The sequence below is a fragment of the Lutra lutra genome, chromosome 8, assembly GCF_902655055.1.
Source record: "Lutra lutra chromosome 8, mLutLut1.2, whole genome shotgun sequence".
Taxonomy (NCBI): Eukaryota; Metazoa; Chordata; class Mammalia; order Carnivora; family Mustelidae; genus Lutra; species Lutra lutra.
The window spans coordinates 43,015,612-43,040,131 of NC_062285.1; the positions used below are offsets into that span (position 1 = coordinate 43,015,612).

Sequence of the window (24,520 nt, forward strand, 5' to 3'; positions counted from 1 at the left end):
TCTTTGCTAGATGGTGCTAACCATGCTGCAACAGGCTGCATAAGCCTGGGCTGCATCAGAGCCCACTTATGCCTCTGGTCCCTTGAAATGGGCTTTGCTAAAGGAGCCTTACCTAACCCTGAAACCATCCACATAAGGAATACAGATGAGTGAGTTGGATCTCCAATGCTTGGGTCAAACTACTCAATTAATAATTTCTTCTTAATGTTGTATAGATCTCTTTTAATTCAGAAGGACTTATTTTTTTGGTAAGGAATATTTTATATCATAGTGGGAATATTTTGTATCTTGGTCACTCTGTTTCTGGTAGCTCTTGACAACTATCGCTCATGCAAGAATGTTTAATTATTAAATTTCCAGAAAAGAGATTACTTAACCTCTTACGCCCGTTTCTCACAGACCAATTGGAAATCATAACACGGTGTCGCAGTACTGTTGTAACATACCACATTGTTTTACAATCCATAAGGCCAATCAAACAGGTATCCTAAGTCAAAACCCAAAATTCTTTCTGCTCTTTACTTCTATATTTTGTATTCAATATAAAAGATGCTGAATTAATTTTTTTTATAATTAAATAAATAACTTTATTTATGATACTTCAGATTTTATAAATGCCAACCATATAGCAATGAAAGTCCTAATAAATTTTAGCTGAGGCACAATCACCAATCAAGGCCCTTTGAAAAATCAAAGATAATAATAAAGTGTCAGGGGAGAGAAGTTTTGTTCTCCCAACAGAGAATTTAATAAATGAACTTCTCTGATCCTTTAAGGTTCATGTTGGGAAAACTCAGACTTTCTTTTAAGGTCATCCCCAATCAAGTAACTGATCGATCAACCCATATTTAGAAAAATAAACCCCGTAGTTTAAAAAAAAAAAGTATCAAATGCCTTTCATACCCAGGACATAATAAAACTTTGACACCAGAAGGAAAAACCTTTGTTTCTGTACCAGACCAGGGGTTAGCATAACCATCAGCCTGTGACTGAGTTCACCTGAATGTCCTCACCCACGCACTGTGATGCAGTTAAGAACTACACACTAATATCCTTTTATTCCCTGTGGCACAGGGAAGCCAATACTATCAATACCAGAGTCAATTGCAATGGTGAGGAGCAACTTTCTTGGTGAGGAGTGCAGATGCTGAAGTCTTCAAGCTGTCTGTGGTAGTTCAGTTAGACAAGTCACACATTTACAGAAATGGAGAAATGGTTAAACCTGAAAAGAATTCTGGTGGGTAGTTTAAAAATTTTGTCACTGTCCAGGGATGGTAGTAGAAGACAGGTGCAGATGGAGACAGATTCTGTTACGTGCACCTTTAACAGTAAAACAGTTCTCTGGATGTTTGGGAAATCTTAACAGATTTGGAATGAACAGATTTTCATAAAACCCAGAATTCCTAGTACATCAGGCAGCAGTTCTCAAACTTTTGCTCCTAGACCACGGAGCATTTACAAATGGAATCATCTGGATGGTGACCCCTCAGTCAATGTCTTTTTACATGAGGCTTGTTGAATAATCAGTTGAAAACTGAGCAGTCCGCTCACTCTGAGGAACTGGTGAGGGCAATGACAGACACTGGCTACTAGTTACTTTTATCATGGTAGTACTGGAATTTCATTGACTTGTAGTAGAAAATATTAATCCAATGAAAGAAATAAACAAAAAATCAAAACAACGACTGACAAAAAAGCCTGTTATTCTTGATGCTTTTCCAGTAATATAGTCAACCCCAGTGTGCATACAATTTACAAAAAGAAGGAAAAAAAAAAGTTTTTTTGCAGTGTTTGTCTTCTGTTTCAGACAACCGCAACTGTGTTGAAGTTGACCTGTTGGCATCTCAAAGAATCTGTGAAAAATGTAATTTTCCTTGAATACCAAAACAGGGACACAGAATAGAAATTTATAGTACAGCTTATTAGGAAATGACTTGTGGTTTCTCATCATGAGTGTCAAATAAAAGCACAAGAACTATTTTTATTCACAACCCAGTCTGGGGGCTAAAAGGAATGCAGTCTTTGGATACAGAGAAACCTGGTTTTCTGGAGTCCAGCTGTAAGACCTGGCTTGTCATCAGCCTTCCATACTATTACTGAAGCACAGAAACTCTGTTTCTGATTGGTTTACTTACCTCCTGGGAAGACAAAAGCAACTGACACTTTTTTTTTTTTAACTCATAACAGAAGGAAATGTGTGTTAGAAAAGACAGCATAGAGAAACTGTGGCTTCAGCTCACCCTGACCACGACACAGAGTCCACCGCTGTCAGTCCTGAATTACTCCTGCTGGTCAGGCTAATCATCAGGACAATCAACTTCTCCTTCCTACATTTCCTTATTCCAGATCAGGGTGTGAAAGTGGAGGCCGCCAAGAGTCCCCCAAGGCGTTCCATCAATGGAAAGCATACAGCAGCAACAGGATGGTACAGACGCCAATGACTCCGCCCAGGATGAGGGAGTCTCGCCGCTTCCTAAGATTGATCCGCTGGATCAGGCTGTTCACAGCAGGAAAACGATTGGCCAAAGTATTCATTTTGCTCTGAATCGACTTCAACATTCCTCTCTGGGAAGTCATATTTTCTTTTGTTGCCATAGCAATGCTTATTGTCTCTTCTATCAGACGATCTGAGTTTCGAAGGTGGTCATGTTCTTTCAAAAATAGTTCAGTTCTTCTGTTGTTTACTCCAGACCCACTTTTATATGACTCAATATCCTTTCGTACTGATCCCATGAGATTCTCCCTTTCCCGTATTGCCATAAAGTTTGCTTTGGTTTTATGGAATTCATGTGTATAATCCTGCAAAATATCTCTATGCCTCTGTAATGTATGCATCAGTGCAGCATTCAAAGATGGGACACCTGCACTGTTGGTATATTCTGCCATTTTATCATTTACTCCTGTAAGCCTTGCCAAAAGCTGTTCAATCTCAATTGCCATTGTTTCAAACATTCTGTCTTGGCTTGATCCATTTAAAAGGGGTGTTGTGTCAGAGCTATACCTGTCGCGTCTTCCATCTCGGGCACTGCTGTGACTGTAACTTGTACATAGTTTACTGAAGGAAACTAGTTTCAGGTCAAGTTCATTTTCCAGCTGTCGAGCCTGTTTCCTGAGATCTTCCCAATAATTGCTGGTTCCTGCAGCCATCTTTGTTGTCCAACGTCAGTCGGGATAGAAGAGTAGAGGCGATTGAATTAATATTTTTATAACAACATTTTCTTACTGTTACAGTTTTATGTGGTTTTAATTGGAAATGTGTCAAACGATAAATATGTAACATCCTGTCACCTTAGCCCTATCTGATTAAGGCTAGAGTAAGAGGCTTCATGGTCTTCAGCTGTCGATGTTGAGGTTTGTCTTCTGTATCTCGGGGTACACAGAGAAACCTGCAGCATCTGTATATTTTTGAAACTGGCTGTCTCATCACTGCTGTGGCAACAGGGCTGCATTGGTTTCTGGAATTTGGAATCGACTGTATTCATTGTGTTGTTTGACCCCTTGCTCACACCATGTAATGGTATTGTACGAAATATATTAATAGAATAGCGTCTCAAATTTTCCTCCCTTTCAGCTTTGAAGAGATTGTACACTGATATTTCCTCATGTGTCAAAGAAGATCTTATCTTTATTGGAGGGCAAGTAGGCTTACGTTGACCCTGTACCCTAGCTCTGTAGTACAGGGCAGTACGTGGAGACTGCACGCCAGCCCTGAGTTGAGCTCCTCCTTTCCAGCCCATCATTCCTTTGAACAGGGTCTGGAGCCCAGAACAGTGCATTCCCTCTGAGATTTCAGTGCTGAGGAAAGTGAGACCCTATGAAACTGGTTACACTAAATGCATGCCTTTGTTATCTTGTGGGAAGGGATGGTTGGACTCCAGCAAACCCTGTGTTCTAGGAGTCCAGGTAAAGGGTTTCTGGTGAGGATGTAGAGACTCAAACTGGGGAGGGAATGGTAATTCTGGGTTCCAGATGGAGGATAGCATCGACTCTGAGTGACCAGATCCTCATCCTAACTGTGGCACCTGAGATCAAATCCCGTTTCTCGGATTTATAATCAGCTATTTTCATTACAATGATAAGATGACAGACATAGGAGAAGACAGGGCTTACGTACAGTCATGGGACTTAGGAGTGGGAGAAACAGATGACAAGTGTGTGATGCTTGGGAAATTAAGAAGTAGCTACTAGAATATTTAGGGGAGATGTACATGTGTTCAATTGTTTTTTCTCCCTTTTAATTTACCTAAGTCTCAAGGACAAAGAATGGGCTTGGTAGGGACAGAGAACCTATATTTACTGAACTGGATGAGATGGATCCTTCTAGCGGAGAATGTGACAAGGCTGTGAACTGACTCACAGGGTTTGTCCCACTGAGAACTTCCTGTGTAGGATGGGGCAGGGCATGAGGCTGTCTCTGATGTTGTGTGCGGGGGTACTCTGGGGATGAGGAGGTCATAAAATGCTTCCTTCCGTATCTATGTGCTTAAATGCTGAGGGCCAGGGTGAGGGGGTCACAGGGTGGGTTTGTGTGTACTGAAGGGGTGCATTATGGGAACTCTGAGCTTGAGAGGGCATGAAGAATGGGGTGGTAGTGGTGTTACCAAGGTTGAGTTTTGAAATAGGAGGCTATATCTTGCATTTCCTTACTGCCTCTCTCACTATATCTACCCTGGGGTAACATGTGGGAACATCTCTGCTCCATGGGAACCAGAGTAAGGCAGCAATGGCTAAATGGGGTGCAAGTTGCTTTTGGCTTTCCCCTCAACTCATCTGGGCGTTCATTTTTGCCCCCACCTTTCCTCTTGGCCTTAGGTCTAAGGAGGTGAAGTGGGGGCTCACTGGTGCTTTCAGGCAGCATTTGCCCCCTTCTCTTTTCTGTTTCACATGCTTCTCCCTTGACCTTTACCCTTTGCAGCCACCCTCTAGCAAAAGACTTTCTCTCTTCCCTTTCTGTCTGGGGTGGTTCCCTTAAATTATATTTTATGTCTTTCTTAGCTGTGGTTTATAATACAACTGTGTTCTGATAGGAACCAAACCAAACTCTTAATATACAAAGGGGAAACATCTGAAGTTTAGAGAACCATAGTCTTTCGAAACTATTTTCTTTTTGAGACCTAAACATCTTATTTTGGTAGGCTAGAGTTGAACATTGTCTCCTTCATTCTCTATCTGTTGTTATAACAGCCTCTTTCTCACCTGAAGATCATTTGGTGACTAGCTGAAAAGGATAGTTCACATAAAATGAAATGCAATAAAAGAAAAGGGTAGCATAATTAAAAAGCCTCTTATGTCTAGACATTGAATCCATCTGGCTGTCTATCATCTGTCTATGTATGTATGTATGTATCTATCTATGTATCATCTATCTATCACCATCACCACCATCATCAATCATACCATATCTCTAGTCCATCCGTTTAATGTTTATGTTTCTATCTTCATTAATATCTTTCAGAGTTCAAACAACGGAGCTTTGAGATCTTAGTTAAAAGACCATTCTAGGACATTTGAACATGAAATAGATATTGTGACCTTGTTGAGAAACAAGTGATGACGTTTGACTTGGCTCAGGCAGCTTGCAATACCTGTCATTCCCAGTTCTGTCATCTTGTGGCGATCCTGTAACTGGCACACTTGCAACCAGGAACCTGGGCGCCGGCACAGAAGCTGATGTTCTCACACATTGGACAATTACACTGATACAGAAGTGGATTACAGTTTGACTTGAACATTTTTTTTTGTAAAAATTAATCATTTAAGTATTTGCAACTCAGAAGTCCAGAACCCAGTGAAGGCTATGTAAAGATTCCATATCTAGGTGAATGGAGGGTGGGCAGTGAACCTTGGGGGTTGGAGGGAATTTGTCAACACATGTCCTGTGCCTGAAATACTCCCCATTCCAGCCACTCTTAGAAAACATAGTGACTTAGACGTGGAGTGGGATGAAGGAGATAAATTTATTATTTTCTTTCTCCTCCTTCAAGAAAGTTTGGGTGATTTAGAGGAGAATGGAAGGATTTCCAGATACTTCAATGACAATATGATAAGAAACAATATTTTTGTCATTTAACTAATGATAAATTGCTCTTCTGCAAATATAAAATAATACCCTTTCTGGGCATTATTAAATGTAAGTAATCTGAAATGTGGACAAATTTATGTGAAAAGATTTTTAAGATAATGTTAATTAGATGAAAATGAATATGTGGAACTTTCTTTTTTTAAAATAATTAATTAATTTATTTATTTTAGATTTTATTTATTTGACAGAGATCACAGGTAGGAAGAGAGGCAAGCAGAGAGAGAGGAGGAAGCAGGCTCCCCGCTGAGCAGAGAGCCCAACGCGGGGCTCAATCCCAGGACCCTGGGATCATGACCAGAGCCGAAGGCAGAGGCTTTAACCCACTGTGCCACCCAGGTGCCCCTATGTGGAACTTCTTTTCCACCATCCTCCTTGTCCTCATTCTTTTCTTTCTTTTCCTTGCTGATGATTAGTGATAAATTATTACCATTAAGAGAGCTGTTAATGTGTTATTATTTTCAAGAAGAGGTTTACTGACTGTGACTTCTCAGGAAACGATTTAAAATTTAAGTCAGAGTAACATTTTTATTCATTTACACTGGGAAATGTAACTGTCAGATTAGCTGGGTGTTACCTAGATATGACCAAACATTTCTGCCTGTAACCTCTGGGTGGGGGAGGGGTTGGCATGAGATGATTGAAAACCTAGTTAATGAACAGAGGAAGCTAGATATTTAGTTGGAAGTTTTAATGGCCTCAAGCTCTACAAACTGACAAACCCACCTTTCCAACAAAGATGGATGGCACTTCCATTCCAACAAGACAATGTCGGATGGCTTTCAGGAGACCAGACCATAATATTGGTGAGTAAGGGGATCCTCTGGCTTCAATAAGCCCTGCAAAGGCATAGCCCCTGTTTGTTTTCGACAGCTCTCTTATGTTTCTGGAGTAGGATGTTAAAGCTGAAATTGCCACCGAGACATCAAAATGTAATAGATGGAAATTCTGAAGCCAGACAGCTAAATGCAGATTTACAAAGGTAATATATTAGATATGGTTCCATGGCAGTTGGCCCTGTTAAGGAGATTATGGATAGGAAAGAGATCATAGTGTCAAGAAAGGAGGAGTTTTTGAAGGAGGATTTGGACACTTTTGGTGCCTCAGTGCTGAAGCCAAATATTTTTCCTCAGTCCAGGGCAGTATGTTCAGTCCAACCTATGTGTCCTTGCTCCACATAACCTGGGGCTTCTCAAATCTTGATGTGCATAAGAATAACCTGGAAAGTTTGTGATAGCCAGATTCTAATTTAGTAGGTACTGGTGTGGTCTGAGAATTTTCAGTCTAACCACCTCCCAGGTGATGCTGATACAGCCTGTGTGTGGATGCACCTACTTTGAGGAGCCATGGTCTAAATTGCATCCCTACTTCCACAGCAAACACCAGGACTTCTCAGGGCCAGGGTTGCTTACTCTGTGTCCAATCTTAGGAGGATGTGTTGGGAAGTGGTCGATGCAGGTCTAGGAGCAGGCTGGGCTCCATTTGGGCAGGGAATTCCTGGTTCTGAGAACCCAGAGGTGGTCTAGTAGGGGACGGCGTGGACTCTGTCTTGGTAGGGTATTCACCTACCCCATGGGCTCTCCTACCTGCAGAAAGGGGCTGGCTAGGGGACAGCCATAGCACTGTCCTACAAAGTGCAGGATCCTCTGGACTGAGTCTAAGGGAGTTCTGCCTGGATATGGTCTAATTATTGCACTGAGCTTGTGTTTTCTGACTTAGAGTGACCTTGGACTGTGCCTTATTTAGTAGTGAGAAGTCCTGGGATCTGCCACGGGGGCAGAGAAAACTTTCCCTCTGAATTAATTTTAAGAAATGAGTCAAGTAAAAAAGTTTTCATTTCTTCATCAGCTGTGTTTGCTCAATATTCCATTTATGTTCCATGGCTGACTAATCTTTCTTAATGACATGGTCTTTACCAGGATTCATTCTACTTTTCCCTTAGGAAACCATGACATTCTGATTTATAATAAATACGTATTTGGTCATTCGGATGACCAAATACATATTTTTTCATATAGGTTTGTTTTTAATCTGCATTTTTGGGCTCACAGCTCCCAAAACCTTTGGGATAAGTGATACAAAGTGATAAAGGCATCTTTGTCATGTGAATGAGGTGGCTTTGGGAAAGCATCTAAGGAGGGAAACTGGTTTCCAGTGGAGACAACCATTGTGTTTAGAGTGTTGGAAGTTTTTGTTCCATCCCCTGACATCTGGGGGGAGGAGAGGAGCTGGAGGTTGAATCAATCACCAATGGCCAATGATATAATCAATCATGACTATGTAATGAAGTCTCCATAAAACCTGTTAACCTTAAAGAAACAAAACTGCCAGTTATTTTACTAGCAAAAGATGGTTTATTCAGGAGTAACAGGGAAATCATAATCTGGGACAAGGAACTTATGGCAAAACAATAAGCAAGTCTGCCAAAGGAGAGGAATGCTTTTTTACAGAAGAGAGTGGGAAGTTAGGAGGCAGTTATTAACAGAAAGTCCATTGGAGTAAACTGGGGGCTCTAAGTATGGTGGCTTTTCATTGGCTGAATGGTGACTGTCTCTTATTGGCTGGGCTGTTGCTGGGGAAGGAAGAAGCCTTCTTCCTTCCTGCTGGGATAGTAAAGTAATATCCAAGTGCAAGGTCTGTTCTTCCTGTTGGGTCTGCTGTTGATTACCAGTGGTTAGGCATGAAAGCACCCTCTGCTGAACCTTCCAACTCCATTTTAGTGAGTTTTCCCTATATTAGCTTTACAAACCCAAAAGAACTGGGTTCAAAGAGCTTCTGGGCTAGTGAACACATGGAGATGCAGGGAGAGGGGCCCATCTGGAGAAGACCACGGAGGCTCTGCATCCCTTCTCCCGTCCCTTGCCCCATGCATCTCTTCCACCTGGCTGTTCCTGAGTTGTATCTTTTTGTAATAAACTGGTGATCTAGGAAGCAAAATGTTTCTCTGAGTTGTGTGAGATGCTCTAGCAAATTAAAGGGCCCCAGGGAGGAGGTCCAGTAAAACTTCATCTGTAGCTGTTCTGTCAGGAGCACAGGTAACAACCTGGACTTGGGACCATGTGTGTGTGTGGGGAAGAGGGGTAGTGGGGGCAGTTTTGTAGGATTGAACCCTTAAGCTTTGGAATCTGATATGCTCTCTGGGTAGATTGTGTCAGAATTGAATTGAATTCTTAGACACCCTGCTAGTGTTGGATAATTGTTTGGTATTATGTGAGAAGCCCTCCCCTCCACAACCCCTCTGTTAGAATTGAGGCCAAGAACCCAAAAGAGGAACTTTGGCATTTACTGTGCACAGCATACCCCTATCCATCCCCTTGTCTTTTCTTACTCTTCTTCACAATTGGAAATGCCCTCCAAACCCTGAGCACTTAGATGCAAGCTGAGCCAGAAGAGAGTAGCTCATCCTTCTGAGCACAGCTCCTGGTCCAGGGATGGGCATAAGACTTAAGCCAGGCCATCCAGTGTCCTCTTCTGGGTTTGTCAAACCACAGCTAGAAGGAGAGACAGCTTTGCTTCTTGGGGTGAGAATGGGTTAGAGTTGGTCTACAGTAGCAAAGAATGGAACCAGGCAAGAACAGGACAGCTGAGAGGTCAGTGCAGAGACTCCTGGCAGTGGCTGGTCCCAGCTTCCATACCCAGAGGCTCTTCCTTAGGTTCAATGGCTCAATGAACTGCTTCATGCCTATTCAATAAATTTTGTAGTTGTTTTGTCAACAGGATTTCTAGGTTTCTAACTCTGGAGGCTCAGTGTTCTAACAGATAAATGAAATAATGTAACTTGAATAATAATGCAGTTCTCATCAGGTGTAATTGCAAACTTGCTTCTCTCTCTAAACCTTTTACAAACCACTTCCTTCCTTCTAGTACTTTTGTCTTCTATTTTACTGAGAGAAATAATCAGACAATGATTTAATACATTATCTTCTCTCTTCACTATAAGTGTTAGCATCACAATGCTTATTCATCCCCTTTTCCCCCCAAGACCAGAGTCATTTCCTCTCAGCTTAAAGCCTGTCTCTCTGCTCCTGTTCTAGATCTCAAGAACAAGAACCAGATGAGGAAATGGGCCTAACCCAGTGCCATCTACTCCACAGAGGTAGGTAAGGAGCAGAATGTTCTGAGGGCCGTGTGGACCATCTCTATCCCATCTAGGTGTGAACTGACCCTGAACAGGAATATGTACAAAGTCCTGAGAATTTTCACATTTACCACTAAACCTGATGTTGTGGCTTTACTATATTCCTCTCCTGACTGAATGTAGAGAAAATGGCTGCCAAGAAAAAATGGTTGACCATGGAAGTGAGTAATTGGGACTTTGTATGCTCGATGGAAGTGAAGGTGTTAGGGCCCACCCTAACTCTGTGGGCCAGCAGGAGAGGAAGTCTAGGCCTACTGTCTGACTACCCATGGGTCTTTCTGCCTTTGATCCAGGCTTGACCACGAGCCCCTGCAGGCCTGGCTCAATGGCCTCAGAAACTTCTGGATTAATAGTGGTTTACACTGGTGAGTAAAGAATGAGAGGCAGCTGTGGGGAGCAGTGGAGTGTTGAGGAGGGATCCAGCTAGAACCGGTGTTACAGGAAGTAATTGTTTAATCTCAGAGGATGTAGGCTGACCCCTGAGTTCACCACCAGATACTGCCACATGAGAGAACCAGCAATGGACCTGAGGCTCAGAGCTACTTATGTAGGGGGGTACTGAGCTGGTACTCAGAGGGTGTTTAGAGGCCCCTTTCAACAGACTGGGTCCAGTATTGGGATGCAACTCATACTCTGTGGGTGACAGGGAGGATAAAATAATCAATGGAGTGTGAGCTGGAGCAAGAGAGTGGAGTTGTCAACCTGTTGGCTAGGGTGCAAAGATTCTGTGTGATTTTGAAATAACATCAAATAATGCTGAAGGGAAGAGAAGCAGTGAATTTGAACCCTTGTTGATAGGAAGCTTCCTTTTCTTTTGTTTTGATGCCTGCCAGGTAGATGAAACATAACTTCTCTTAATAGTGGTACCTGTTGGGGCGCCTGGTGGCTCAGTGGATTAAGGCCTCTGCCTTCAGCTCAGGCCATGATCCCAGGGTCCTGGGATCCAGCTCCACATTGGGCTCTCTGCTCAGCGGCGAGCCTGCTTCCCCCCTCTCACTCTGCCTGCCTCTCTGCCTACTTGTGATCTCTCTCTGTCAAATAAATAAATAAAATCTTAAAAAAAATAGTGGTACCTGTTGACAATAAGTAATGTCAGCGGATCAGCTTGACTGAGTTCATTCTGCTGTGACTCTGCAAGTTGTAGAGAGTAGTTTGCCATTCTTCTTCCATCACACTAATTCCCACTGGTTATCTATTTTTTTTATTTAGGCTTACTGTACAAATTTTACAACTATCTTTGTCCTCTGTAGTAGTTTCTGACTCAACCTGAGAGTTTCATGTGTTTTCTCCCAAATTTAGGCTCCTACTGGTTAGAGGTTAAATCTCCATTCCCGCGACTGCACCAAAGCATTGCTCTATGGGAAGTCATGTTTCACAATAAAACATGAACATAGTAGGACCCGTTAAGTAGCATCGCTCTATGTGGCATTTCACACATTTGAGGAAAATGGTAACGTTGTTGTCCTTCTTGTTCTGGTTCACCATTCCCCACAAATTCAATAATATCAGCTTAGTTCTTGCAAATTCTGAGCCTCCTGGGGCCTGGCTCTACATCTTTAAGCCCTAGTCAACTCACATATGCCTCTTGGTGGTCTAATCTTTAGTCCTTTCTCCAAGTCTTAGTGCATTCTATCTCAAGTAGAACAAGAGATTCAAGGGAAGAGAGAGGTCGAGGTGAAGGACAGGTGGTTGAAATAAGACCAAGAACTAGAAGAAGAGAATTTCAGTATATAAACATTCTGGGATGTGGTTACCAGCAATGGCAGAGTCGAGAGAGAGGCCATGAGGTTTGAGTTGAGGGACTTGAGTTTTCTGGCACGCTACACCTTCTTCATTTGTACCGGCTGAAATATCCCTTCCAAAGAGAAACTTCCCCTGGTGAGAGCTGATTTCCCCACAGCCTCCATGTTTTAACCTCTTATTACTCACACAATTTTTTCATTATAGATTTTTCACATCTTTGTGAAACAATTTCATATACACTTAAGTCTGTTTAAGATATTTCACTACCAGCTAGACTGTGAACCCCGTGAGCTCAGGGATAGTGTCTGTCCTGTTCATTGTTTTATTCTGAGCCTGTGGTGCAGTGTTTTTATGTAATGGTGTAGAGAGGATGTAAGTAAATGTTAGCTGATGGTGTGTTCTGCGTGATGCCCAGTAACTCACTAATTTTACCTCAGTGAGCACTCATACCTTCTGAGTGCTGCTCAGTTCTGTCTCCCCTTGTTTCTTTTTCTGGTGTGACTAAGAGTAAAACCATTAAAAATGAAGAGAGTGAATATGTGTATTAGGGATACTAGAGATAGGGAATTTAGAGAGATTCCAAAAGGGTGGTGGTGGGGAGGGTGGGGAGTGCGGGAAGAAAAATGGTGCAAGTGGGTCAGTCATTTGGCTGGAGTGGATGGGAAAGCGAGGGATGCCCAGGGATTGGTTTGGAATGAAGAAAGGGTTGTGGGGGACAGAGAGGCCATGGGCTGTGAACCCTGAGCACCAACCCGGCTCTCTAGAAGATCGGGTCTGTAAATACCCTGTGGGATAGAGCTCCTCCTCATCCCATAAAGGAGAATTTATCTCCGGGTGACAGGTGTAGGCAGGACAGAGTGGTTTTAAAGGCTCAGAAAGATCCCTAAAGAGGAAAAGTTAGATTCTGTCAAAGCCCCTTTTTGTTATGAGCCCCTCTTGCTCTAGGTCCTCGGTGTCCGGATCGTTCCGAGCAGAACGAAGAAAGACCAATAATCACACGTCCACCTAACTCCCACCTCAGCCCTCCACATTCATCTGTGAATTCCTGTGCTGCCAATCCTCATTTTCTGCTGGCTTATCTGATAATTATTCTTGTATTTCAAACCTCCTTGTGGTTCCCTGTTCCAGCCATAAGCTAAGACACAGGGAAGAACAATGCTCGATTGCACCAAAAACTTCCTCTCCTGGGCCAAAGGGTCCAGATCGCGGCACCCTGACCCTCCAAGATTTCAGTCTACCACCAGCGGCCAGGACCCTTAGGGGAGAAAAAGCCACTTATGCTTTTTGATGTAGCTTTTCTACTCAGCCCCCATGACGTGGGCCTGGTTCTCAGAGACCTAAGGAAACATGATGTTAAAAGGCTATGTTGTTCATATAAGGAGATTTTGGAGGTTCAGAATCTAATTGGTGTTTGAGCTTCAGAAAGTGGCAGATGAGGTCTCCGATCACATCTTAAATGGCAAAGTGCATCTCTATTGGCTCTCAGTAGGGAGGATGTCAGAGGATGTGTTTATATTACCCCCTCCCATTACTGTAGACTTTTGTTGGTGTCCTGGTACCTCCTCGCAGGGTTATTTTGCAGCTGGGACTGTGACTTTGAGGACATGGGAGTCAGGATGGCTTTGAATCTCTCTCTTCAGGGACTCTGTGTCCTCCTCAGCACCATGGTGGCTGCTCAAAGTGAGTTTCCCAGGATCAACAGTAAGGGGTGAAGGGAAAGGTTTCTGGAGTCAGGGAGCTGAAGCCTCAGTGGAAACCATGTGTTTTTGACCAAAAAGGAACCGCACTGACTGTGAATACCGGTTCTTCTCCTAGGGGGTGTCAACTGATCATGGTGGGAGCTTTGGTAAGAAATGATATTGACCCCAGACTGAGATGAGTCAGTGAGTCCGAGTTAATATCTCCCTTGTTTTCAGGGAGTGTTTTGTTGGTCCCTGCGTGTGGGAAGGACCAGCGATTGACCTCAGCTGTGTCCCTGGGGTCCTTGCACACTGTATTTGTCCACTTTGCAGAGGACTACCTCATCAGGATTTCCATGTTTGATATGTTTATGTGACTGTAGGCTATGTGCTTGTGTGTGGGTATGAGGGGGTATGAGGGCTGTCTGTGGGGGAGGAACAGGGCTGCTGAGAAGCGGCTGAGTCGGTTGCTCTGTGAAGCCCACACCGTTGGCAGTGCCATGTCCCATATATAACCAGATCATAGATAATCTCACACCTGCTCTCCTCTTTAGCACCTTTCCTTCAGTCCCCCTGTCTTCTCTCTGCTTGACTTTGGTGTTTGCCCCACACTGGATTCTGGGAGAGGCTTTGCCCCCTGGCCTCGTTTGTTCCTACCAAGTGTCTGTTGTAGAGCAGAGGAACCTGCAGCCATGTCAGGAGGCCTCTTGTTAACAGAGATTAACAGATGCACAGCTTAGTTATATTAAGCCTTCTGAGTCCCTGCCTCTGTCCTTGTGAATCATTTCCTGACTTACTGGGATCCTGGACTGGTCCTTTCTGAATTCTGGAGGGTACATTTTCTCTCTCCTGCGTTCTTCTGTCCCTCTCTGCAAGCTGGTTTCTACTGAGCCTTGGACTCCGAGGACTGCGGGCGTCAGAGATAGGGCTGCAAAAAGCCTAGGCTTCAGTCCGGAGGAGGCAGCTCTTTCAGATTTGGGTGCGGGTCCAGGCCGAGACTGCTTACAGCTTTGACTGCTTTCAGTGCTGATTGTCTTCCTTCTAGAGCTCAGTCTCTGTCCCTCCCTGACTCTCCTTGGGAAACCCCATCCCTCCAAGTTTCTGCTGCATGAGTGTTGGCCAGATGCTAGTGAAGATTCTTCTCTTGATGATTCTGAGGTGCAGGTGGGGGTTTGGGTCCATGAGGACGAGAGACAATGAGTGTTCTCATATAAGGCCCCCTCTTCTGACTAGGAAAACTATAGGAAATTTCTTCAGTAGTAACTTAACTTGCAAGAACATTTCACCAAAGCAAGCATTCTTTTTATTTTTCCAGAACCAACACCACTCAGTGTAGCCTACTAAAAATTTATTCTCTTTCATACAACATTGACCCTGCTCTTTGTAAAACAATAGTCCTGGCCTTTCGGAGCATTTGATGATTTCTGTGTTGGGCACACACTACAGGAGTCTCCACTGTGAAATCCATGATGGGCATTGGCAAAAGATTATCCTTTGAAACACAGTTTATGTCGTTATACACAGAAACATAGACTCTCAAAGACTGGATAACTCAGTATTTAGTCTGTAAACTCTATTTAAAAAATTAGCAATATATTTTCGACATTTTGTTATTCTTGTTTTACACACTAAAAATGTTTTATGGTAGTATGACAAAAATATGGACATTTCAGGAGTATTATGGAAAATTTTATTTGCTTCCAATTATTTCATTTTATGACCAAAATGCAATATACACACTTAATCAGCTGCTTTGGTCATTTAGTTGTTTTCAGTGTTTCGGTTTTTATGAAACATGTTGTTCTGAATTTCTTTGCATTTAAGTGTAAAATCACCTCATGATTATTTTTCTTAATGACATTCTAAAGGTGAAATTGCTGTTTTATAGGCTGTAAGTACCTTCAGAGCTTTTGATACATGAAGAGCCATGGTCTGCCAGAAATGTTTGCACTAAATTTTTATGCCCACCAACGTTATATGAGAGTGTTAGTTTCCATAGCTCCTCACCAACATTGGCTTTTTATCGAGTTTTAAAAACTGGGCCAGTTTCATAAGCAATAACTGGTATATATTAGCTAATTTAATCCTTCATTTGTGAATTACTTACTAATGACGTCTGTGCTTTTAAACTTGGGATGTTTGACATTTTGTCGTGATTTATTTATATTGGAGCTTTTTATACTATTTCTACCACAATGATTGTGACTATGATTATCAGCAGATAATCGGACACTGCGTTCACTTCTGTGAATTCCTGTGAGTGCCCAACAACCCTACAAGGCAAGCGATGTTTTTATCTCAAAAATTAGATCAGAATACTGAAAGAAAACAAAGTTCAATCAGTTGGCTAAGGTGAGACAGATGTAAGTAGTTAGAGGCAGGACTTGAACCCAGGCAACCAGGGTCCACAATCATTGTCCCTATTGAATTTTTCCCTTTACAGGCTGCAAATATTTTCCCCAGTTAGTTTTCATTTTATTGTTCCTATGTTTTGAGATGCAAGTAAAGGTCTAATGTTAATAGTCAAATCTATAAAAATTCCTCCACCCACTTTCAGAGCCTTGTTACAAAAGCTCTTCTCTGTTTCAACTTTAAATTATTTCATCATTATTCTAATAATTTTGTGAATATATTTAAATATGTGTCAATGCTAGCAAGTGTTTGGGTAGCTCAGTCAGTCGAGCATCTGACTCTTCATTTTGGCTCAGGTCATGATTTTGGAGTCCTGGGACTGAGCCCTGAATCAAGTTCTACGCTCAGTGTAACATCTACTTGAGATTCTCTCTCTTCCTCTCTCCCTGCTTGCCTGCTCTCTCTCAATAAATAATCTTTAAAAAATCTGAAAAAAAATGTCAATACTAGTTAACTGCATAAATTAGTTTACTGAAGGATATGAAGTGATATCTAACATTATTTTATTTTTTCCAATATTATTTCCTGAATTCTGTTTTTATCTTTTGTCACTGATTTGAATGCCACTTAAAAAACATGCTAGGGTGGCACCTGGGTGGCTCAGTGGGTTAAGCCTCTGCCTTCAGCTCAGGTCATGATCCCAGGGTCCTGGAATCGAGCCCCGCATCGGGCTCTCTGCTCCGCAGGGAGCCTGCCTCCACCTCTCTCTCTGCCTGCCTCTCTGCCTACTTGTGATCTCTGTCTGTCAAATAAATAAATAAAATCTTAAAAAAAAAAACATGCTAGGAATGGCTGGGTGGCTCAGTCAGTTAAGCCTCTGCCTTTGGGTCAGGTCATGATCCCAGGATCCTGGGATCAAGCCCCACATTGGGTTCTCTGCTCCATGGGGAACCAGCTTTTCCCTCTCTCTCTCTGCCTGCCTCTCTGCCTACTTGTGATCTCCATCTGTCAAATAAATGAATAAGATCTTAAAAAAAAATTTTGTTTTTTCGGGATGCCTGGGTGGCTCAGATGGTTAAGTGTCTGCCTTTGGTTCGGGTCGTGATCCGGAGGTCCTGGGTTGGGGGGCGGTCCCTGCACAATGGGGAGCCTGCTTCTCCCTGTGCCTCTGCTATTCTCCCTGCTTGTGCTCTCTCACTCTCTCTGTCAAATAAAGAAATAAAATTAAAAAAATTTTCCAGGTTAAATTCTAATTAGCTTATCATACAGTGTAATACTGGTTTCAGCAGTAGAACTTAGTGATTCATCACTTATGTACAACAGCCAGCACTCATCACAAGTGTCCTCCTTAATGTCCCTTTAGCTCATCCCCCACCCACCTCCCTCCAGAAACCTTCAGTTTGTTCTCTATAGTTAAGAGTCTCTTATGGTTTCGTTACATTAGATTATTTTTTCTTTCTTTCTTTCTTCTTTCTGTTTGTCTGTCTCTCTCTATTTTGCTATTGATTTGTATGAGTTCCTTATATATTTTGGATTTTTTTTAAAAACAGTCTTTTTAAAAAAAGATTTTATTTATTTATTTGACAGAGAGAGATCACAAGTAGACAGAGATGCAGACAGAGAGAGAGAAGGAAGCAGGCTCCCTGCCAAGCAGAGAGTCTGATGTAGGACTCGATCCCAGGACCCTGAGATCATGACCTGGGCTGAAGGCAGAGGCTTAACCCACGAGCCACCCAGGCACCCTTGGATATTTATTTTAAAGGTTTTATTTATTTATTTGACAAAGAGAGAGAGAGACAGCGAGAGAGGGAACATGAGCAGGAGGAGTGGGAGAGGAAGAAGAAGGCTTCCCACTGAGTAGGGAGCCTGATGTGGGACTCGATCCCAGGACCATGACCCTAATTGAAGGCAGATGCTTAATGACTGAACCAGCCGGGCACCCCTGTATTTTTGATCCCCTTATCAGATAGATGGCTTGCAAATAGTTCCTCCCATTTCGTATGTTCTTTTTCCATTTTGGTGGTTGTTACTTTTCTCTACGGAAGATTTTTAGTTGAGCATATTCTTACTTGTTTCTTTTTATGTTTTCCGCTTGTGTTTTTGGTGTCATATCTATAAAATCATTGTCAAGTAAATGTCAAGATTTCCCGTATATGTTCCTCTGGGAGTTTTATAGTTTCTGTTATTACATTTAACTCTTTAATCCCTTTTGAGCTAATTTTTGTGAGTGGTTTAAGGTAGTGGTCCAATTTCATTCTATGCATGTAAACATTCAGTTTTCCTAACACTGTTTATTGAAAAGACTGTCCTTTCCCCTTGGAGTATTCTTGACTTTCTTGTCAAATATTAGTTGACCATATTGCATTTTTTTTTTCCCTAGGCTTTTGATTCTTTTCCAAGGTTCATGTGTCTATTTTCATGCCAGTATCATACTAGAGCTCTGTAGTATAGTTTGAAAGTGATGCCTTCAGCTTTATTTTTCTCAAGATTGCTTTGGCTGCTTAGAGTCTCTTATGGTTCCATACAAATTTTAAGATTTTTTTCCCTTTCTGTGAAAAACATAATTGGAATTGATAGAAATTGCATTGAATCTATAGATGACTGTGGTAGCATGGATATCTTAGCAATATTAATTCTTCCAAACATGAGCAAGTTATATCTTTCTATTTATTTGGGTCTTCTTCAATGTTTAAAAATCAAAGTCTTATAGTTTTCAGTGTCCAGAACTTTCCCTCCTTGGTTAAGTTTATTCCTAAGCATTTATTCTTTTGATGATATTGTAAATGAGGTGGGTTTTTAAAATTTATTTTTCAGGGGCGCCTGGGTGGCTCAGTGGGTTAAGCCGCTGCCTTCGGCTCAGGTCATGATCTCAGGGTCCTGGGATCGAGCCCCGTGTCGGGCTCTCTGCTCAGCAGGGAGCCTGCTTCCTCCTCTCTCTCTGCCTGCCTCTCTGCCTGCTTGTGATCTCTCTCTGTCAAATAAATAAATAAAATCTTAAAAAAAAATAAAATTTATTTTTTCAGATATTTCATTTTTTGTGTATGGACACACAACTGATTTCTGTATGTTGGTTTTATATCTGGCAACTTTACTGAACTCATTGATTAGATAGGCTTTTTGGTTGAGTCTTTAGGATTTTTTTTATGTAAAGACATCTGCGAGTGGAGACAATATTACTTCTTCCTTTGTGTTTTGGATCAAGTCTTCTACTTCTTTTTCTTGTCTGATCACCCTGGTTGGGACTTACTGTACTATACGGAATTAAAGTGGTGAGAGTGGGCATCCTTACTTGTTCCTGATCTTAGAGGAAAAACTTTCAACTTTTCACCATTGAGTATGGAACTAAGTGGGCTCCTTACATATGGCTTATATTATGCTGAGTTATGTTTATACCCAATTTTTGGAGAGATTTGATCATTTAAGCATGTTGAATTTTGCCACCTTTTCTAATCTATTGAGATGATCATATGATTTTTAGTTTTCATCTATATATTTGAGGTGTTATATTTGTTGATTTGATGCATTGAACCATTCTTGCATCTCAGTGATAAATCCTGCTTCATCATGGCATATGATCTTTTTAATGTTCTGTTCAGTTCAGTTTATTAATATTTTGTTGAGAATTTTTATATCTATGTTCACTGGGGACATTGGCCTATAGATTTCTTTTTTTGTAGTGTCCTTATGTAGCTTCAGTGTCATGTTTATGTTGATAATGTAAAATGATTTTGGGAGTGTTCTTTGCCTTCAATTTTTAAAAAAGATTTTATTTGTTTATTTGAGAGAGAGAGAGAGAGAGAGAGTGGAGTAGGGCAGAGGGGAAGGGAGAAGGAGAAAGAATCTGAAGCAGACTCCACATTGAGCCTGGAGCCTGATTCAGGGCTTAATCTCCCAAATGTGAGATCCTGACCTGATCCGAAACTGAGAGTCAGATGCTCAACTGACTGAGCCACCCTTTCCTCTTCAATTTTATGGAAGAGTTTAGGAAGGATTAATGTTAATTTTTCTTTAAAAGTTTTGTCAGTTTTTTTTTAATCTTTTCAAAAAACCAACTCTTTTGTTAATCTTTTCTATTGGTTGTCTGGTCTGTATTTCATTTTTTCCTGCTCTGATCTTTGTTATTTCCTTCCTTCTGATGCTAACTTTGGCTTGGTTTCTTAGTTATTTGAGGTATAGGGTTAGGTTTTCAATTTCAGATCTTTATTTTTTTGTAATGTAAGCATTTCTTGCTACTATAAACTTCTCTCTTAGAACTGTTCTAGTATTCCATAGGTTTTAATATGTTGTCTTTCCTTTTTTATTTGTTTCAAGGTATTTTTTTGAATTCCCTTTTGAGTTTTTCTTTGTTTTTTTTTCCACTGGTTGTTTTTCTTTGGTTTGTATTTCACTGGTTGTTTAAGTATGTTGTTTAATGTCTACTTTATTGCAAAGTAATAATACTGGTTTTTCTTTTTTTTTTTAAAGATTTTATTTATTTATTTGACAGAGAGAAATCACAAGTAGGCAGAGAGGCAGGCAGAGAGAGAGGAGGAAGCAGGCTCCCCGCTGAGGAGAAAGCCCGATGTGGGGCTTGAACCCAGGACCTGGGATCATGACCTGAGCCGAAGGCAGCGGCTTAACCCACTGAGCCACCCAGGCGCCCCAATACTGGTTTTTCTTTGGTTGTTTTTTACTGGTTTTTTAAGTATGTTGTTTATTTATATTAATTTCCAGCTTTCTTCCTTTTATTGATTTTTAGTTTCATACCATTGTGATTGGAAGAGATAGTTGTTATGGTTTTAGTCTTCTTAAATTTGTTGAGCTGTTTGGTTGCCTATCATATGATTTATTCTGGAGAATTTTCCTTCTGTGCTTGGTAAGAATATTCTGCTTCCGTTGGATGGAATTTTCTGTTCATGTCTCTTAGGTTCATTTGTTTTAAAGTATGGTTCAAGTCCAATGTTTCCTCATTGATTTTCTGCATGGATGGTCCACCCACTGTTGGAATGGTATATTGAAGAACTCTACTTATTATTTTATTGTTTTCTAGTTCTCCCTCTGGATCTGTTCGTGTTTACTTAATGTATTTAGTGCTCCAGTGTTGGAAGCATATATTTACAATTGTTACATCCTCTGGACGTATTGACCACTTTATCATTATATAATGGCCTAATTTGTCCCTTTTATAGCTTTTGACTGGTTTGTCTTTTTACAAGTATGGCTTTCCCTACTTTCTTTTGGTTCCCATTTCCATGGACTATCTTTTTTAATCCTTTCACTTTCATTCTGTGTTGGTACTTAAAGCGGAGGTGAGTATCTTGAAGGCAGCATATATCTGGTCTTTTTGTTTTTATCCTTTCAGCTACTCTAAGTCTTTTGACTGGAGAGTCCATTTACATTTAGAGAAATTATTAATCTGTAGGACTCAACTAATGCCAGCTTATTGTTTTCTGGCTGTTGTATAGTTTTCTTATTCTTTTCTTCCTCTTGCTGCCTTCCTTTGTAAACTGATGATTTTCATAGTGGTATGATTTGACTCTTACCTTTATCTTTCGTGAATCTACTATAGGTTCTCTCTCTGTGGTACCATGAGCTTACATAAAACACCTTAATATAAAACAGTTTACTTTAGGGGCACCTGCGTGGCTCAGTGGGTTAAGCCTCTGCCTTCGGCTCAGGTCAGGATCCTGGGCTCCTGGGATTGAGCCCTGCATTAGGCTCTCTGCTTGGCAGGGAGACTCACCCCCCCCCCCCCCGCCTACCTCTCTGCCTACTTGTGATCTCTGTCAAATAAATAAATAAAATATATATATATATATATTTTTAGAAAAAGGCTACTTTACACTGGTAATAATTTAACTTTAATCTCATATAGAAACTCTACCCTTTTACACTTCCTCTTTTATGTTTTCGATGTTACAACTTACATCATTTTATATTGTATATCCATTAACAAATTGTTTTAGCTAAAGATTTTAGTTTTTGTTTTTTAAGAGAGAGAGAGAGAGAGGGCGATCATGAGTGGGGAAGGGGCTGAGGGAGAGGGAGAGAGAGAATCTTACACAGGCTCCACACTCAGCCCGGAGCCTGATGTTAGGCTTGATGTCACAACCCTGAGATTATGACCTGAACCGAAATCAGGAGTCAGACATTTAACTGACTGAGCCACCCAAGCATCCTTTAGCTATAGTTACTTTTAATACTGGTATCCTTTAACCTTTATACTGGAGTTAAGTAGTTAATACATCACCATATTATAGTATTTGAGTATTCTGAATCTGACTATATACTTTACCAGTGTGTTACGTATTTTCATATGTTCTCATGTTACTAACTAAAGGTTTTTCATTTCAGCGTGAATAATGCATTTCAGTATTTTTTGTAATACAGTTCTAGGGGTGATGAATTTTCTTAGCTTCTATTTGTTAACAAAAGTCTTTATCTTTTCATCATTTTTGAAGGACAGTATACTGGGTAAAGCTTTCTTGGCTGGAAGTTTTTTTATTTTTAGCACTTTGAACATATATTATTTTCTTCTGGCTTGCAAGATCTCTGTTAAGAAATCTACTGATTGTCTTTTGTGCATTTCCTTGTATTGAAATTTTTTTCTCTCGATGCTTTTAAAAATCTCTCCTTATGTTTGATTTTAGGCAGTTTTATTATAGTTTGGCTTGGATGAGATGATTTTGGATTGAAATTTTGCGATGACCTATTAGCTTTATGAACTTGGATGTCTAAGTCTCTTCCCCACTTTAGGAACTTCTTAGGCATTCTTTTTTTTTTTTTAAGATTTTATCCATTTATTTGACAGAGAGAGACCACAAATAGGCAGAGAGGCAGGCAGAGAGAGAGGAAGGGAAGCAGGCTCCCTGCTGAGCAGAGAGCCCGACCCGGGACTCGATCCCAGGACCCTGAGATCATGACCTGAGCCGAAGGCAGTGGCTTAACCCACTGAGCCACCCAGGCGCCCAGCATTATTTCTTTAAATAAGCTCTCTACCCAATTCTCTCTCCCTTCTTCTTCTGTGGCTCTGCTGATTCTTTTGATGGTGTCCTATAAATCTGATAGGCTTTCTTCATTCCTTTTTACTCTTTTTCATTTGCTCATCTGACTGGATAATTTCAAATGATTTGCCTTTTCACTCACTGATTCTTTCTTCTGTTTTGTTAAAACTGCTGTTGGAGGTCTTTATTGAATTCTTCATTTCAGTCATTGTATTCTTCAGCTCCAAAATTTCCATTTGGTTCTATGTTTTCTAGTTCTTTGTTGATATTCTCATTTTGTTTGTATATTGTTTTCCTAATATTACTATATTATTTATATATGTTTTCTTGTAGTTCTCTGAGCATCTTTAGAACATTTATTTTGAATCCTTTGTTGGGGAATTTCTGTGTCTCCATTTCTTTGGGACCATGTGGTGGAGGTTTAGTGTATTCCTTTGGTGGAATCATTTTGCCTTGATTCTTCTTGAGTCCTATAGCTCTGCACAGGTGTCTGTGGATTTATAGGAGCAGTAACCTCTTCCAGATTTTATAGACTGACTTTGGTAATGGAAGATCTTCACCTGCGAGTGAGGGCACACTGTAGCATGCTGTGACCTGAGCCCAGTGAGGCAGGGTGCCAAGTGCTGTGGTGTGTGATTGCACTGGATCTGGGAAGCACGGCATCTCTTCAGCTCAGATTGCTGAGGTCCAGAGTTTTGACAACTGTAGGGACCTTGACAAGCACTGTAGGGGGTCTGTGCTGGCTGCAAAGGCTGTTGGGGTCCTCAGTAGTGACTCTAGGGCTTGTGGCTAGGGATCAGTGTAGGCAGAGGTAGGACTGGAAGGGCATTCTTTCTAGCTAGGAAGTTCCTTCTTTGTATTGAGCAATACTGCCTTGAGGGATGGAATGATGCTGGCAAAATGCATAGTTTTCATGTTGCTAAAATTTCTCAAGTGGACTCCCAAGCTTTCCCAGAGTGCCTTTGTTCATGGAAAGCTATCCAATCTTTATTATTTTGTTTTGGTGGGGGATGGAGTATGGTGTTTCCTACTTTGCCATTTTGGTGATGTTACTTAAATAAAGTGTACTTGAGTATAGAAATTTAAATTGGTAATTTATTTCTCTTTTGGATCATCTAAGACTTCTCTACTCTGTACTGGCATCTCTTGTTGTTTTGGGGACTCATATGTTAATACAGATGTTGCTCAATTGGAGGTAATGTGTACCAATTCTGTCTTTTTTAAATTAATTTTTTATTATGTTCAGTTGGCCAACATTAGTTTTTGATGTAGTAGCCAAAGATTCATTAGTTGTGTATAACACCCAGTGCTCATCACAACACTTTTTTTCGGTAATAAAGAAGATAAATTTTTAAAAAGGAATGTACAGAATTAAAGCATTTTTAGAAAAAGTTGTGGAGGAAAAATGTATTTTCCTTTTTAAAATTTAAATCATTTTTATTACTAAAATATTTCAGACATCCAGAAAAGTACAACAAAAACATAGACTACTCTGTCTTAAATTTTTTTGTCAGTTTTATGCTGTTTTCATCATTTTAACAAGAAT

At 40.9% G+C, this 24,520-nt stretch overlaps 2 protein-coding genes across 3 annotated transcripts in view; one reads left to right on the forward strand and one right to left on the reverse strand.

Annotated features, from left to right (window-relative positions):
- Positions 1-561: 561 nt before the first annotated feature.
- LOC125107711 (Golgi SNAP receptor complex member 1) lies at positions 562-3,179 on the reverse strand. The gene has a single exon (XM_047743058.1). The coding sequence runs from the start codon at positions 3,145-3,147 to the stop codon at positions 2,395-2,397; it is 753 nt and encodes a 250-aa protein (XP_047599014.1). The 5' UTR covers positions 3,148-3,179; the 3' UTR covers positions 562-2,394.
- Positions 3,180-13,530: 10,351 nt separating this feature from the next.
- Positions 13,531-24,520, forward strand: part of LOC125106737 (antigen WC1.1-like) — a 58,398-nt gene continuing 47,408 nt past the window's right edge. For both annotated transcript variants that reach the window (XR_007129414.1, XM_047741227.1), the window contains exon 1: positions 13,531-13,640. Coding sequence is in view for 1 of the 2 variants with exons in the window: in XM_047741227.1 (XP_047597183.1) it covers positions 13,565-13,640 (76 nt within the window). In the remaining variant the exon portion in view is untranslated. The remainder of the gene's footprint in view (positions 13,641-24,520) is intronic.

Bases quoted from the DNA above. Each gene is read 5' to 3' on its own strand.
- LOC125107711 (XM_047743058.1), bottom strand. From the start codon at position 3,147: ATGGCTGCAGGAACCAGCAATTATTGGGAAGATCTCAGGAAACAGGCT.